This window comes from Marmota monax, unplaced genomic scaffold, assembly GCF_021218885.2.
Source record: "Marmota monax isolate L192 unplaced genomic scaffold, Marmota_monax_Labrador192_F-V1.1 WCK01_AAM20220418_F8-fsc00020, whole genome shotgun sequence".
Classification (NCBI taxonomy): domain Eukaryota; kingdom Metazoa; phylum Chordata; class Mammalia; order Rodentia; family Sciuridae; genus Marmota; species Marmota monax.
The window spans coordinates 22,509,731-22,527,729 of record NW_026692912.1 but is presented as its reverse complement, the minus strand read 5'-3'; the positions used below and the strand labels follow the sequence as shown (position 1 = coordinate 22,527,729).

Here is a 17,999-nt window from a genome sequence, read left to right as displayed (position 1 = left end):
CATGGAGACTGTGTCCATTAATGAGACCTGCGCTCAGAGCCAGAGAGCTCAGTTTGATTTTGACATTGATGTCCCATAGGACATCACTGGATGTTCAAAGCATGAACACCCTACAAAGGCAAGGTTACTTTGCATCACAGCTCTTAGCTAAGGCAAAAACGCAGAAAATGTCATCAGTCACATTTGGTCTAAGAAAATACCAACATCAGTAATGTATAAAAAGATCGTAGAGCACCATTTTGAAGCAGCAGTTCAAATGGTTATCTTAGTTCCAATGGCCTTGGGGTAGATTATCCACATGTGTGACCTTAAATAGTTAAAAAACAAAACAAAACAACAACAACGACAAGAATTTTATACTCAAAATGATGCATGCTGTATCCTCAAAGTCTTCACCTTGTCAGTCTAAACAATTACTCAAAAATTTCCCACATCTAAAAACAATGGCCATCTCTACTTTTAGAATTCCTGAAGAAACCAAAGAAATTGCAGTAGCACCAAATTTACATATGTGTATGTATACGTATGTATATACACGTGTGTATATACACACACACACACACACACACACATTATTTTTTTATACCAGGAACTGAACCCACTGAGCCACATTCCCAGCACCTTTTATGTTCTATTTTGGACAGGGGCTCACTAAGTTGCTGAGTCTGGCTAGTTTTAAAAAATATTTTTAGGGCTAGGATTGTGGCTCAGCGGTAGAGTACTTGCCTAGCACTTGTGAGGCCCTAGGTTCAATCCTCAGCACCACATAAAAATAAATTTTAAAAAGGTATTAAAATAAATAATAAATTATTTTAAAAATTATTTTTAATTATAGATGGACACAATACCTTTATTTTATTTATTTATTTTTATGTTGTGCTGGGGATTAACCCAGTGCCTCAGACATGCTGGCAAATGTTCTACCACGGAGCCATAGACCCATCCCTGAGGCTGGCCTTGAACCTGCAATCCTCCTGTCTCAGCCTCCTGAGTTTAGGCATGTGCCACCACACCCAGCCAAATTATATTTTTTCTAAGTACATAAAAACAGTTACTTTCTTTGGAAGATACAACACTTCTGTTCTGCACTTTCCTTTCTTTCACTTGTATCACAGAAATAAGCAAAACCATAAACAATTGAGTGCATACACAGACAGAAAGAACAGCAGAAGACCAGAGAAGACCCTTAACTATGTGAGGATGTAAGTGTCATCAAGTGACCCTCACACCCTATACAAGATTCTCAAATTCCTTTTGGGATGGAGAAGAAAACAAAAATGAAGAAAACATTAAATGTATGAATGAATAAAATAAAAACAGAAGCTTCTCGAAAGAGCTTGTCATAAATGGGGAGGTGAAAACCCAGCAGATATTGTGAAAGGTCACCATCCCTGCTTCCTTTCTTGGAGTACAAGACGCAGCCACAGCTTCCTCAGAGCTGCACACCAAATCTTAGCTTTTCTTTGGAGGAAAGTGGGAACTTCAATTTCCACACATGCACTAGAAGAACTGAGAGCTAAATCAAAATTCTCAAAGGGGTCAAATGACTTCCAGATGGATGTTCAAGGCCAAGTCTTTACCTTGGAGCCCAGCTGAAAAAATTTCTGTATTATCAAGGCAAATAGGAACTCAAATGCTGGAGAACTGTTGAGAACAATTATCTTAAATACATCCCCTCTACCATTCCTCTCAAGAGAGCGATGCTGGAAAGAGCCGTTTAAGGAAAGGGCTGAAAGAGTCAAGCATGGCTGGTAGGCTCACTCCGACCCTGCGGGAGGGCACGCAGGGGACTCACCTCCATCGTCCAGGGGCCGTTTCTGCACGCCATATCCATACACGCAGGGGTCCACGAGAGGCGTGGAGTTGTTCAAGTGAGGAATCGAATCAATCTTAGCAGCAATCTACAAAGAGAATCAGATTTAAATACTCAGTAACAAATCAAAGCCGTATTAGAACACACAAGAGTCCCATGAAGGGGCTGTTACCTGCTTCTCCCCCAACGACCTTACTGTAAGGCATCATCACAACAGGCCAGTTTTCCCTGTGAACTGAATTTTCTTTTGGCCTTAATAATGTCTTTAGAAATAAAAATACTTCCCAAACTGTGCCTTTACAGGCAAATCCATATTTTTAAGTAGTTACTAAATATATAGGTATGCCTCATCTTTTTTTTAATTGATTTTATCTTTTAAATACATGACAGCGGAATGCATTGCAATTCTTATTACACATATAGAGCACAATTTTTCATATCTCTGTTTTTTATGTAAAGTATGTTCACACCAATTCATGTCTTCATACATGTACTTTGGATATAGGTATGCCTCATCTTAAAGCAGGCAGACAATATGGAGAAATTTATTATTTTATTACAGGGTTCTTTTCCCTTCCGCAACAAATTCCCCAAGAATATTTCATAGGCCCGGTTTGCTCAGAAACAACAACTCTTCAAGACTAAATCCATCCTATTAACTTTAACATCCATAAACTGATGTGAGCTTCACAGACAAAAAATGATAAACTGCTCCTCCACGTTGGAAATGTCCAAACAATTTCAGAAGGATTCCTGCCCCACAGAAAAGGGAGGCAACTTCTGAGAACAATATCAGCAGCTGAAGTTGTTTATCAGCCAAAGAACAGAACATAGCTAGTAAGTTTTCCCCCCAGAAACAAATGCCGAACTTCCTACTTATCTACTTTGTTCTCATTAGGAAATTAAACATGGCACAATAAATCAACTCTCACTTAAGCAAAGGAGTATTTACAGCAACTGTTCTTCATGTCAGTCCCTTAGTAAAGTTCAACAAGCAGGGAGGACAGACGGCAGCCAGCACAGCTGTCCCATACAGCTGAGGTTTTCCTGGTAGTTCTGTGCTAGTCCAAAAGTGCCCAGAAGTCTGACGCCTTCTGGGACCAACATGAAGATAAATAACCTTAAACAAATAAATGACAAAGATAACCACGAGACTGAAAACCAAATGCAGGCCTTGGAATGCCAGCCAGGCTCCCAGGCATCCCAAGTCCACTGATGTCTGCTCTCCTCCCTTCCATTTACTGGTTCTGCGATGTTGGGCAAGTCTCCTTCCTCTCTGCATAAAAACCCTAGGGTACAATACCATATTAGTTTTTGAAATATAGTTAAGATACCTTGAACAAAGGAGCTTCAAGTAGTAGAAATATTTTACAAATACCAGGGTTTTGAAAAGAAGGCAATCCATCCAACAAATACTAGTTATCTCCAGTGTAACGAGCTGTTTGAGGCACTGGGGCTGCTGTGCAGAATATGACCTAGGAAAGCCCTGACTCTCTTGAACTAGCACAGCTGGTGGGGACTTACAGGGTACACAAGGTAATCAGTAACTGACCACTCCAGCTGGTACTAAGCATTAAGATGACATACACAGGGCCCAGAAGAGGTGCTTCAAGTAAAGCAATCAGGGAAGGGCCACTGCAGTGAGGTATCATCTAATCTGAGAACTACATGAGGAGGAGGCTGGCCACAGAAAAACCAGAGGATGTCCTAGGCAGAGGGAACAGCTTGTACAAAAGCCCTGGGGCAGAACAGGCTTGCAGGTATGAGCCTAGAAGAATAAGTCAATTTCACTGAGCACAAGGACCTAGATGTATTCTAAGAGTTCTTAGAGCCTTACGGGTCTTGGTAAGGAACTTGGATTTTATAGAAAGGCTGATGGAAGACTATTCCCAAGTTTTAATCCAGAGAGAAACATGTTCGTTTTTATTGTTAAAAGATCCCTTTGACTGCTTCAAGGAAAACAGATTGTAAGGAGATGAGGAGAGGAAGATCATTTAGGAGGTACTAGTATAGTAGAGGCCAGAGGTCAGCAAATTATGGTTGGTGAACCACCTGCTTTTGTAATGAAGGTTTTATGAGAACACAACCACACATTTGTTCATATATCACCTATGGCTGGCTTTGCACTACAGTGGCACAGAGACTGTGCAGTGTGCAAAGCCTAAATGTTAACACTTACTACACAGACCTTTAAAGGAAGTTTGCTGACCCCTGCCTAACCTAGAGATGATGGCAGCCTGAATGCATGCTTAAAATTTTTTTCCCCACCAGTAAGAAAAATATTAAGAAACCCGAGCTCATATACCCAAGACTCAGGTAAGGAAGGGATCATTTGCTCCAAATGGCACACTGCCCAAGACTTGCAATCTCATTCTCCATATTTAATTTTTAATATTTATTTTTTAGTTTTCGGTGGATACAACATCTTTATTTTATTTGTATGTGGTGCTAAGGATCGAACCCAGCACCCCACGCATACCAGGCCAGCGCGCTACCGCTTGAGCCACATCCCCAGCCTCTCTCCATGTTTTGGATAAGCTTGAGTAAGTTGGCTACTTACTCAAGATGCAAAAGCTACCTTTAAGGAATTATTTGGTAAAGCAGATGGATTTAAAAGGTAAGAACACTTCACTTCACAGGAGACCACAATAAACTGAGCAGCAAATGGCTGGTGTAGGGAGTGTCAAGATTATTGTCCCAGTTGTTCTTTAAAAATGGCCCCAGCAAGGCCTAACGGATGGCACATTCCTGTACTCCCAACTACTTAGGAGGCTGAGGCAGGAGGATTATAAGTTCAAGGTCAGCCTAGACAACTCAGAAAGACACTGACTCATAATAAAGTAAAATAAAAGGATTAGATGTATACTCAGTGGCAGAATGCTTGTTGAGCAGGTGCGAGGTCCTGGGTTCCATCCTTAGCACCATGTAAAAAACTTAAGCAAAATACGGCCCTAAAACTTCCTAACAGACAATGAAGATGACCCCAAAATGAGAAAGGGGTAACCTGGCACACTGGTGCATGCCTGTAATTCCAGCATCTCAGGAGGCTGAGGCAGGAGAAGTGCAAGTTCAAAGTCAGCCTCAGCAACTTAGCAAGACCCTGTCTCAAAATAAAAAATAAGGGATGTGGCTCATTGATGAAATGCCCCTGGGTTCAATCCCTTGGTGCGGGGAAAAAAAAAAAAAAAAAGAAAAGAAAAAGTGGGTGTGTGGGTGGGGGTTCTATGGCTAACGGTACTATGATTCTCTGTGGAACCCCCAACAGTATGTGCATCAAACCACTTTCTCAACAGACCACCCCAAAAAGCTCCACACATTAGGCACATCATCTCTATTCCCTTCTGATGATGCCTACTGGCTTCTAGCTCTTTTCCCTTCCTTCTTACATAGCTAAAATGTATTCCTGAGTCCTTGGCCTTCCTTATAATTTATAAGGAAATTCCAGTTTCATATGGTGCTGGAATGTCACATAGAAATGTTACAAGCTTTCTGTTCCTAGTTTTGATTAAATTGACAAGTGTCCTTCCAAAATATGACAAGTCTCTCCAATTTGTTCCTAATTCATGCTTGTTTCAGTTTTCTATAACTTGGGAAGTCTGCAAAGAGAGAGGCAGTCCAGAGTAATAGTTAAGAGGTATAGTGCTGAAGCCAGCAGGTTGCTTTTGAATCCTGGCAATACAAATGTTAGATGAGTAATTATACTTTGCATTTATATTATACTGTACATTACAATATACTGTAAAGAAACAATGTATTCCTTTATTCATAAAGCACATTTCTTGTTCCAAGAAATGGTTTTAAATATCTAATAATGAAAATTAAAATAATTTATTGAGTGCTTACTATGTGGCAGGCACTCTGCTAAGAACACTTCAGATATATTGTTTTTCTCATGATGATTCTCTAGGAAACTGGTATTTCCATTTTAAGGAAAAAAAAAAAAAAAAAAAAAAAGGCCCACAGAAGCTGAGTGACCCACCCAAGCCACCCATTCTAAAAGTGAAGAATAGCATTTAAGCCTGGGCCCCCCGACTCAGAGTCTAGGCTCCTAACTATTAGGCAAGCACCTCTCTCTCCTCCACTTCATACTCTCTAAAACCCATCTAAATTCCTGAGGACTTAAAAACCTAATGACTCCCAGTGCCTACGGTTCAAGGGACTGCTCATATCCTCACTCATCTCCTTCTAAACAGTAGCTGCTTCGGGAATGTGAGGTTCAGAATGGTGCAGGCCAGAAGATAACAGAAGCACACAAGCTGGGATACTCCAACAAAACCAAGGCCACTCTATTTCTTATCTGCAGGCATGACCTTGGAGACTCTGCTAGTGATTTTCTAAAACACAAGTCACCCCTCCTTTTGTGGGGAGACAAATGGGTTATCTCACTACTTGCACTACTTTAAGCACAGTGATAGATGAAAAACAAATCACCATCTTGGACATTCAGCCCCTAATGCAAGAAGCAGAATAGAGGGGAGGGGACTACCACACCAGGAGTCAGCTGAGAGTCCTGGTTTTCCTGCCACTCTTCCAGTGTGTGACCTTCAAGGGCCCTGTTCCTTGGTGTTTTCACCTGTAAAACACAGGGCTGATCACACCCATGTTTTCTAAAGAGGAGGATACAGACAATTCTAGAAGGCACATGGATCAGTACTTTTTTTTGGGGGGGGGCGGTGTGGGGGGTTCCAGGGATTGAACTTAGAGGCTCTTGAGCACAGATCCACATCCCCAGCCCTATTTTGTATTTTATTTAGAGACAGGGTCTCTTTGAGTTGCTTTAGTGCCTCACTGTTGCTGAGGCTTGGCTGTGAACTCTCAATCCTCCTGCCTCAGCCTCCTGAGCTACTGCGATTACAGGTGTGCACCACCCTACCCAGCTTATGGATCAGTATTTTTATTAACATATACACACACTGTCCTTAGTTACCTTTGATGCATGGCTGTTTTCCACTTACGATAGTGATTTTCCTTTTGAAAACACTTTAATATTAAGTAAATAGTATAATGAAGGCTCATTTTTATGGGAAAAATCATAAAGGTGGTAAACAAATCACTGAAGTTAGGAAATACAGCAATTAATTATTCCCTTTTCTGATTCACAAAGTAATCCACCTTACAAATCCAAAGGGAAGCTAGGACTACCTACACATACCTGAGAACTTTATACTAAATAGAAACAAGTAAAGGCCCCAAATGCCAGAAAGTCACCTACACACCCTTCTCCATGCCACTAACTATAACTACTCCTGTTCTCGGAGATCCAGCAGACAGGTACAGCTCACATCACCATCCAGGGAGTGGGAACCTGCTTCAGGGCAACCTGTGCTCTTCAGCCACAAGAGTGGCCTTGCCTGGAAGAACACTAAGGTTGGACTGCAAATCTCTGCTTCCCATAGCAGAAGCAGAACCCAGGCACTATGCTTGAGTCTCAGAGACAGGGTCCTGAACCTTGGTGTACAGGGGAAAGCCCTAGGCCGGCATCCAACTTCCTGATGTACCAAATTCACTGCTCCCTTACCAGGCTGTTGCCCAGTGCCTTTCTTTAACTTTCATTGATGGTGTGAAGTAGTTAACCTATCTCTACGGATAACAAGGTAACAAGTGTAAATCACCCCAAAAATGCCAGCACATATTAAGGATCCAGAAATGTCTGCTATTTTAACCTTTTGTCTAAATATAATAGTAATACAGAAGAGTGTATGGGGCCCGCATTTACAGCTCACTGCATTTTCACATCCTTAGCGCCTATGATTAAGGGTCCAGATCAAGACAGAGCACAGGCTGTGGTGTGGCTCGTGTGGTAGAATGCACAGGAATCTCCAAGGCACTGGGTTCCATCCCCAGAACAGAGAAAGAAAACAAAAGAAAGGAAAAAGAAAAATATTACCAACAGCACAGAAAGTTGACTCATGGCCCCTTCAGTAGATACTACCCACCTCGTAACATTAGCTATTTTCCAAATTACTATCATCAAGGATTTCCATTTTTCAGATGAGAAACTGAGGCTTAAAGAAGTTAAATAATTCATTCAAGGTCACCAAGCCAGAAGTAGCAGAATCAGAACTTACACTCACACAATCTGAGTTCAAAGTTCTGTCTTCTAAATAACCACTTCATGATACTACTATTCCTTGGGAACTTTGTGACCCTCAAATGAAGGAATGTATCTAAGAACTCTTGCCTGGCACCCAGCACAGCATGGGCTCCATGAATGGTAGCTATTGTCATTAGAGATGGGGCCTGGCTGATCCTGCCCTATTTACTGGCATTAAGCAAAACAAGCAATTCTATGACAATGAGATAAGGTGTTAGTTCTTTTCAGGAGCTTTTCCTGACAACCTCATCCCACCCACATTTGGGCAGAATTAAAAACTCCTCTATTTGTTTGCTAAGCACTCTGTAAACTACCTACTGTCTCCCCACTACTGAGCTCTTTGAGGAAGGGCTCTGTCACAATCATATTATACCTGAGAACAAAAGTTCTTAACTGGGACTTCCAGGTTTTAGCCTTAGAGAAATCATGAACTTCATGAAACTTAAGTATTTCTGGGGGGAGGATCAAAGTTTTCAGAAATCTCAAAAAAAAATCCAAGTTCTGAAAAAATTAAAGAACACTTTCCCAATGCTTAGCAAAATGCTTGGCACAGAACACGTGCTCATTAAACTCTGCTGAATTTAAAGTAGGTATGGAGAAGCCCATCTGCAGGTAACGTGCTAACATGACCAGCTGAGGCTCTCAGCAGAAACACTGATCCACGTGGTCTAAAAGGACATGCCCCATTAGTATTCTCCCTCCTGATAGAGTTCCACCATCATCCCTTCAAGGTTTTGTTCACAGATATTACTATAGCCAAGAATGGTCACACACACCTGTAATCCCAGCTACTTAAAAGGCTGGGGCAAAATTGCAAATTCAAGGCCAGCATATGCAACTTAGAGAGATCCATCTAAAAATCTAAAAAAGATAGCATACACCTTACACCCTTGTAGGAGATAATGCACATAAGTTATTAAATGCACAAAGAAGTCCTGCAGTAAAGCCAACTCACCTTTATTTGACCCTGCATGCTCTAAAATTATTTGCCTAAGTGCTCTTTTCCATGGAAGATATATTAAAAGCCTGATGTTCAAAAGGCTATATGGCCAACCTCGTCCATGGTCCTGGATATACTTGAAGGAGATTCAGACCTCCTAACTCTCCATATAGAGTTCTTTCCATTAGAAATTTTTAAAAAATTTCTAAAAAAAAAAATTTTTTTTTTAATCTAAGATGAGTTGGGTGTCGTGGGGCATATTTGTAATCCAGCAACTCAGGTGAAGGAGGACTGCAACTTCAAGGCCAGCAACCCTGTCTCAAAATAAAATAAAAAAGGGCTGAGGATGTGGCTCCATGGTAGAGTGCCTGCCTAGCACAGCAAGGCCTGGCTGGGTTCAATACCCAGCACCCACTGGTGTCCCCCACTCTCACCCCAGGGATTTGGGGCTTACAATTTAGAAAAAGATCAGGGAAAAAGCAGTCAATCCAGAATCCCAATGGGTAGTTTAAAACAGCAGCATGGTGCTAGGAATAAAGGTAACCCAGAGTGGACACTCATGTGAAGGGGCAGCAGCTACTCAGCTCTTGCTGATGAATGCCATGCAGGACAGGAGAGCAAAGTAGTCAGATGTTTTCTAAATAAATTAGAAATCTCAATTTTAATGCAAAATCACTCTAATTTCTAAGTGTTGGTACTGTGTGGGTCAAAGTAAGCATGCTTATAAGTCCACTGTAGTCCATGGGACTATTTTGAGAACTGCGGTCTAGGTATCTACAAGATTATTGGGACTTCAGAAGAAAGCAAAGTTTGACAATATGCACGATACCAGATTTTAAATTAAAGATGAATAAATCTCAGTTGAAGACGAATGAAGCCTTAAGAGGCTCACAATGGAAAGCAGTTCACTTACTATCCACTTTTCAATACCAAATAGCAATACTTCCATTAACATGTGGTGACCTAAAAGGGTCAGTGACATCACCAAAACCCTTTAACAAGGACTCATTCTTTGCCGACAAATATACTGAGTGCCATCAGAGCAAATCTACAGGAGCAGCCCATAGACTTTCTACAGAAACTGATTTCCTTTGAATGTTTGAGAAACATAAAATGAGCACAGAGGCATCAGTCTCCTACAAAATTCAACCACTGGACATGTATGAGACAGTCTCCATGGAGTGCAACTTGAATCTTGTGAGCATTCAACACACTAGACTTTTCCAAGTCAAAAACATATATTAACTGAGCCAAGGCATAATCTCTTAAGGCTTATCTAATAGCCAATGAATATAGCTTTTTCCTTTAATGGCTGATGTACAATGCTCTCTTAGAGTATTCCCAGTGACTTGGGAGGCTCAGGAGGATCCCAAGTTTGAAGTTAATCTCAGCAACTCAGTGAGACCATGTCTCAAAATTAAAAATAAAAAGGGCTAGGGATGTAGCTCAGTGTAGTCTACCCCTGAATTCAATCACCAGTACCAGCCCCCCCAACACACACACACAAAAGCCAGCATCTTAAAGCATGAAGTCCCAAATCAGCCCAGGTGTAGATATACAACACACATCTCAAATTATTTACTGCTCAGTTTCAAAGTGGAAAATGGATGCATAAGGAGGAATCTTCCAGAGAATTATGGAACTTGATGCTGCACGCCAATCAACATTTCCATAAAAATAAGCCAGTAAAGATTAGGTTCCAGGCATAAAAATCCTCTGAAAGGTTACTTTCTACTGATTTTATAATGCTTGGTCATACTTACTCAGGTGCAGGGCCATCAGGATGCCGGACTCCATTTATGTACCATTTATGCTACATTGTATATGAATAGAATCCTCAAGTTATGCAATTCAGAAGCACTGACTTGGTCAAACTCAAAAAAGGAGCCTGACTACTGAAGAGCACTGGCAAAAGCAGCTCTTCAAGTGACACCTGGCAGATAACTAGTCCATCAGCTGGAAGGCTACTTGGAACTCCTAACAGTATAGCACACAGACCGTGTCAATATGTGATTGCTCCTACTTTATGATGGGTGCTTCTAAACTACCAGTGGATCTTCTGCAGACATTTAAAAAATATCTTCAAAAAAACTGAACAGGATAAAACAGATTTGCAACTACTGATCCCAAATCTTAGTGAGGTCCCCTTGTAACTCAGCCAGTCAGGACAGAGGTGCAGAGTTTGGCTGTGGAAGATGACTCACTCTGGCTTTGAACTCACATCCAACCTTTATTAAGATCCTGGCTTCTCCAAACTAGTTAAAGACACACTTTAATTCTGCTAGCCATCCAATGAATTATGCGCTAGTTTATATACTAGCTATGTTTTTTTAATACCCAACACTTTTAGATCTTCATCAATAGGACTGAATCAGATCACATGTTTACTACCCTTCAGAACAGATATAAATTAATTACCCATTTGTGCCAAACATTAGTAACTCACTGGACCTCCCGCTGAGAAAAAAATTTCATGGAACATCTTCCGAGACTCCGTTTTGATCTCAGAATACCATGCTTGAGTAAACTAACAGCAACCATTGGTTCACTTTGTTGGAAAGAGTCCAAAGGATATACAAGGCTTCAAGATGCCAGAAGAGAAGCTCAGTGGATTAGGTGCTAGACTCCATATACCAGATTGAAAAGAAAGCAAGGATTCAAATCCCAGCAGGGTGAACTCAGACTCTACTCAATTGGCTAGAAAAACCGAGCACAAGACAGCTTACAACTTTCTTAACAAAAGTATGAAGGTCCTACAGTCGCTGGTATTTACAAGGACATATAAGAGGCGGGAGGTCTATAGTCACTCACATAAAGAAATATACTGTCTCTATTTCCACTTGCTGGGGGGCAAGTTTCTGCAACATGCTTATATATACTATGAAGAAGGAAAACCATGACCACCCAGATGCCCAAATAGTATGAGGTCCTTTGAGGTAAGCTTTACTGTTATCACACAATATTACAGATTTCTAACATTCCATTCTTGCCCAATACGAACTGTAAAATAAACCTAAAATTACCCACAAACCTGTTTTTTTTTTTTTCTTTAGTTTTTAAAGGCCATCAAATCCTTGAAGATAGTATGGACCTCCAGCTGATAACATTCAGAAGGAACACACTTAACAGCCCTGGCTCCACTGGGCTATTATGGCTCCAGTCAATGGTGCATCTCAAAGCTGAGAACAATTCCAATGAAGTGTCACTGCTAGTAGTAAACAGCACTGCTTCAACAATCCACATTAAGTCAGCATTTAACACCTGAGAGTCTCCCTCTTGAGCAGGTTGTCCGAGAGTATGAGTTCAACCACTGCCTCAAGAGAAGTAGAAAGTCTTCGCAATGTTTCAAAATCATTTTATGTTCAATTACAGGCCTTCTGCAAACTGAGGATCTGAGCTCTTTAAGGTAGTGGCTACAATTCTTCCAGGACACAGAAGGCCAACAAGGTGATTGTCACATATCAGCACAGAGTGATAGGCATTATATATTAGTAGCCAGTGAGAAACAAGGTCGATGACCCTGTACTGCAGAGGAAAGTAGCAAGCAGTGTTGTAGGGGGGCTGGATGGTATGTTCATCCACTGTAGACAGAAGGTGACTGAAGTCTAAGATGGAGATACTACAGTAATAGTTGGTACCTGGGCAGTAAGTAACAATTCGTCAGACAAAATTTTAGGTGAAACCACAGGGTTGGAAAGTTCTGGGATCCAATATAATGTCTACAGGAGCATCAATATTAACATGAAAAGTCAGTATGTGGGAGACAGAAAGGATGCCTCCCCTGGAATACTGGAAAGAGACCGAAAGACCACATCTTCAAGCTCTGGAGTGGAGGCCTTCTTCTAACACAAGTGAGTCCTGTGGCTTTCTGTTAGGAATCAAGCAGTCATTAATTTCAGCCCAACTTTTAAAGTATCAGTGTTCTTACAATTTATATAGGAAGAGATGACGAACATGAGACATTCAGCAAGGAAAGTTTGTTAGGACCAACTTAGTACGTTTTAGACACAAAAGAATGGCACATTCATTCTAAGCACCGCCAAAAGCCAAACAATATTTTTGGCAGGTTCCATATTCTTCTCCAGGGAAGCTTGCAACCTCTTACTAACCTATTTTATCTTGGACAAATGCACACTGTCAGAAGGTAAAGTTTCTCTTCCAAAATGGGTCCCTGTCATTCTCTTCAGGAGAGGAAAACTACTGCCACTTCTGCCTCTTGGGGACCACCCACTTAACACCTCCTCTCTCCTCTCTCCAAACACCTTTAAAAATAAAATATCCTCGAGTTCCCTCCACTCCACCTTCGAAACATAGAAAGTCCAAAGACGAAGGATTCCAAGTTTTAACAAGCTCTTTACTGGGTGTTGAGAAGACACCCTTATACTTACAGCCGGATCCTCACTAGGAGCCTCCCGTCCACCCGCTCCCGAACCCCAGAACCCATCACTGACAGCCCCAGGGGTACAACCCGGGCGCTGGGACGCCATGGGCGCGCTGGGCAAACGCTTTTCCAGCGGCTTCAGACACCTGGGAGACCCGCCCGACAGGCTGAGCCTGGGCCTCGCGGTGGCGCCTCGTGCCCCGGCTACTCCCGGCTGTAGACGCCCGGCCGAACGGCCGGGCCCGGCTGAAGCGTCGACTCAGGCTGTCTCCAGCCCCCAGGCCCGACCCTCTTCGCCCGCCCTGGCCCCGCCTCGGTCTCTAGTGCTCCCGCCGGCCGGCTGCGCCCGTACCTGCCGGACCCGGTGCAGGGCGTCCACGAAGCCCTCGGCCTTCATGCCCACAGGAGCGCTCTGTCCCTGCACCAGCTCCGCCATTACCGCCGCCGCCGCTCGGCTCCCGGGTCCAGCCTCCCGCTCCGCTCCGGGACCCGTAGCCGGAAAGGGAAAGTCGCCCCACTTCCGGCGGAAGGGAGGCTGGGACGCTCGCCGCGACAGGAGCCGCGTCTGCGGGGCGTGGTCAGAGCACGCGACCTCCCGACCGGAAGCGGGGGCGGAGCCGCGGTGCGAGGGGCGGGCCCTGGTGTCGGTCGGGAGGACCTGGAGGCGGTTGCACCCTCCTGGTGCGGGGTTCTGTTCCGGGACGTGGAATATGTGGTGACCCGCCCTCGAGGCGCGGACATGGCCCCAGGTATCTGGCTGTTGGCCTGTGTGGAACCTCAGCGAGGAGAGAAGTGGCTTTCCCAAGACAGCGTTTCAAGTAGCCAGGCTCCACTAACAGCCTGACCTTGGGAGCCCCTCCCTGAAATGGCCATTGGCCGGAATATGGTATTGTGAGCCCCATGAAACGGTATCGTGAGGCCCAGAGTGAGGCATGGAGGGCCAGGGACAGCACCGCAAAATGTCAGAATTCCACGTTTACAGGGAGTCCCTGGCCCCAGTTTTCCCAATCAGTTTGCCCATGCGGAACATCACCTGTCTTTCACAAACTTTGGGATTGTGGGAAAACAGGAAATACCAAGGACCCTCATTGCTTCCATGGCGGCTGATCTCAAAACGTAGTTTTTACTGGTATTCTTAGAGTTTGGCACATAGTCCAAAAGGACTTTTGGAATGCTCATAGAATTTTTAAAATTTTGTGATGGTTGTGAATAGTTTCAGATTTGTCGAGGCAAGGAACGTAATCTTAGTGCAGGAATACTCTTAAGCCTTTGGGGCAGATCTTCCTACATATATGAAGCATTTCAAATGAGCAAACAAAGTCTCCAGAAAAGTAACAAGGTTTAATGGCTTCTAGACACATCTTACTAGTGGTAGATCCAACCTGGGCTGCCCACATTTGATTGCTCTTGGATCTAATATTTCCTGCACCCAATCATGTCAAGGAGTTGAATTTCCTGGAGAACTAAAGGTGAACACCAAGAAAAGGAAATAAAGAAGGTCCAGTATGACTTCATTTGATGACTCCCTTCCCCCACCACAGTGTTAGCATGCTGGGAGCTCTTTGATAGAAGTATGAGGAATAACTGGCCAACAGTTGAGCACACAGTTTGTTTTTTATTTGTCGATGACTTTGCTACTTAGACTGTAGAGGTGACACTCATTTTTACCTGTATCCTTAGAGTTTAGCACCTAGTAGATGCATAGGAAATTCTTTTGAATTGAATAATGCCAAATTGGATTAATTCCTTAGCTTGTGGCAAAGTAAAAGAATGTGACCAAATTACAAGATTGAAGATGATCACTTTTAGACAGAACTGCCCCTGATGTTGGAAAGTGCGTAACTGGCAGTGCTGTTGCTGTTTTTCCTTGCTGAGGGGCCATTATGGGGCAGGAATGTGCCAACACATCAATTGGTTGCCCAGCCTGCATATGTTGAGTGTTTTAACTTTGCTAGATTTATATAAAATCAAAGATGGTTCTACTGCCCCAATATCAGTGATATTTCTGCTTTGAATTGCTTTTATGTCTCTGAGTTGAGAATAGCAATTCATTCATATTCCAACTGGCTCTTCCAGTTGGAATATAGGGTAAACAGTAAAGATAGGGTAAACAGGGTTCTTGCCTTAAATATAAAATACACTCCAAGGTTTGGTTCAAAGATCACAGAATGCCTAAGTAGAATATAGGGTTCTGGTTCCCCCTCTTTTTCCTGGTTGGGTAACTTTGGACAGGTCACTTATCTCTGGGGCCCAAAAGAGGAAGATGACCCAGCCCTGGCCAGACCACTGCTGTCTGTTCTAACATCCTGGACTTCATTACTGTAGCATTTATCACAGTTAATTGTCAATGTCATTGTATAATTATTTGATTATTGATTGTCTTTCCACTAGAATAAAACTTTTTCTGAGACAAGGACCATGTTTGCCTGTCTATTGCTGTCCCCAACACCTAGTACAAGGCCTGGCATTTGGTCCACTCTCAATATTTGTGAAGTGAATGCATGAAGATGATTAGGGAAAGAGTCTCAGAACAAAACAAAACAAAACCTTCACACACCTTGTTTGTGACTAACTTTGCATATGAGACTGACCCTCTCTGAGCTTTGGAGATGTGTTACTGGTGACTTTGAAATGCTTCATCCTTAAATATTACCAACTAAAAACCACACTAAACCAAATTGCATGGAAAATGAGAGTCTAGGTTAGGCTACAGTTACCAATCTTAAAATCACAGTGGCTCACCATGCAAGTTATTTTTCACTCACGCTCTTGTGAGCATAGCTGGTAGCATGTGCCATTGCCACATGTTATCTTCACCCTACAACCAAGTCTGGTAGAGCAGTCTCTGCCTAGAACGTGATGCTTTGGCACGGCAGAGGGAGGAGAGAATGGCAAGGCCTAAAGCACCTTTCTAGCCTCTGCCTGCAGTGAACTTTTGTACACAGTTCATTGGTCAAAGAATGTCACATGGCCAAGCCTGACGTCAATAGAATGCAGAGAGAGGAATGAAGCCCAGGATGACTCTTAAAGCTTTTGCCTAAAAATGACATATGCCACTTTTGCTCACATTTAATTGGGTAATACTAGTAGTGTTTGGATGAAAAGCCCAATTTATCAATATGTTTCTATGTGTTTACTTCCAGTGTTTTACCTAATAAAAAGAATGGCTCAGCCCAAGGTCACCAAGATTTCCTCTTATGTTCTCTACCAGAAGTTTTATAATTTTAGGTTTTACATTTATGTCTAAGGTCCATTTTGAGTCCCTTGCATAATGTTGAGGTATCGGTCAGTATTCATTTGGTTTTCATAAAGATAGCCAGTTGTTTGAATCCTCAAGTAAAAGGGGCTATCTTTTCTCCATCAAATTGCCTTCACATCTTTATAAAATCAAACCAAAACCACACCAAAAGACCAATTAACCACACAGGCAGAAGTCTGTCTCTGAACTCTACTGTTCTATTAACAAATCATTACCATCTTGATTACTGTAGCTTTATAGCAAATCTTAAAATCAGGTAGTATAAATCTTTCACCTTTGTTCACAAACCCCGCCCACAATTTCTAAACTATTGAAGTGCCCTGGCCTGAATGTATAAATTTTAGAATTAGCTTGTTGCTCTCTATATAAAAAAGTCCTTTAGGAGTTTTCCTGAGATCATGTTGAGTCTATAGATCAATTTTTGGAAAACTGGCATCTTAACAATAGCAAATCTTTTGATCCATTAATAGTATGTATCTCTGTATTTATTTTGGTCTTGATTTCTTGCCCAAAGAATGTCACATGGCCATATATAAAACATGGCTATATATAAATGTCACATGGCTATATATAAAACCAATGTTTTATATATAGATCCTGTACATATTTTAGATTTATAACTAAATATTTCATGGGTTTTGGTGTTCTTATAAGGGATAGTCTAAATTGTTTTGATTTTCAATCTTTCATTAATGGTATATAGAAATTAATTGATTTTTGAATATTAAACTTTTGTCCTAAAACCTTGATAAACTCATTTATTAGGTATAATGGCTTTAAAAAAAAAAACTGGGGATTGAACTCAGAGGCACTTACCCCCAAGCTACAGCTACAGCCCTTTTTATTTTTTATTTTTAAACAGGGTCTTGCTAAGTTGATGAGGGTATCACTAAGATTCTGAGGCTGACCTCGGATTTGGTCCTCAGCCTCCTGAGTCACTGGGATTCAGGCATGTGCTACAGTGCCCAGCTGAGTTCCTAAAGTTTTCTATGTGGGTAATCCTGTCATCTGCAAATAGAGACATTTTATTTCTTCCTTTCTGAAACATGTTTCTTTTATTTCTTTTCCTCACCTATTGCACTGGCTAGGACCTCCAATATGATTTCAAATAGAAATGGTGCAAGGGGGCTGGGGATGTAGCTCAAGCGGTAGCGCGCTCGCCTGGCATGCGTGCGTCCCGGGTTCGATCCTCAGCACCACATACAAACAAAGATGTTGTGTCCACCGATAACTAAAAAATAAATATTAAAATTCTCTCTCTCCCTCTCTCTTAAAAAAAAAAAAAGAAATGGTGCAAGCAAACATCCTAGAAGTTTTCCTTATCTTGGGGAGGCATTCAGTTCTTTAGTATTATGTATGATGTTAGCTGCAGGTTTTCACAGATACCATCTGTCAGGTTAAGGAAGTTCCCTTCTGTTTTTCATTTCTGAAAGTTTTTATCATGAATGAAAATCGAATTTTGTCAAATGCTTTTTGTATAGCTAAGATGATGATATGTTTTTTTAAAAATGT

At 42.0% G+C, this 17,999-nt stretch overlaps 1 protein-coding gene across 2 annotated transcripts in view; it reads right to left on the bottom strand.

Moving 5' to 3' along the window:
• Window positions 1-13,741, bottom strand: part of Fubp3 (far upstream element binding protein 3) — a 48,610-nt gene extending 34,869 nt beyond the window's left edge. For both annotated transcript variants that reach the window (XM_046451516.2, XM_046451517.2), the window contains exons 1-2: window positions 13,581-13,741; window positions 1,796-1,901 (exon numbers count right to left, since the gene is read on the bottom strand). In XM_046451516.2, the coding sequence (XP_046307472.1) occupies window positions 1,796-1,901; window positions 13,581-13,664 (190 nt within the window). In that variant the 5' untranslated portion in view covers window positions 13,665-13,741. The remainder of the gene's footprint in view (window positions 1-1,795; window positions 1,902-13,580) is intronic.
• Window positions 13,742-17,999: the final 4,258 nt, after the last annotated feature.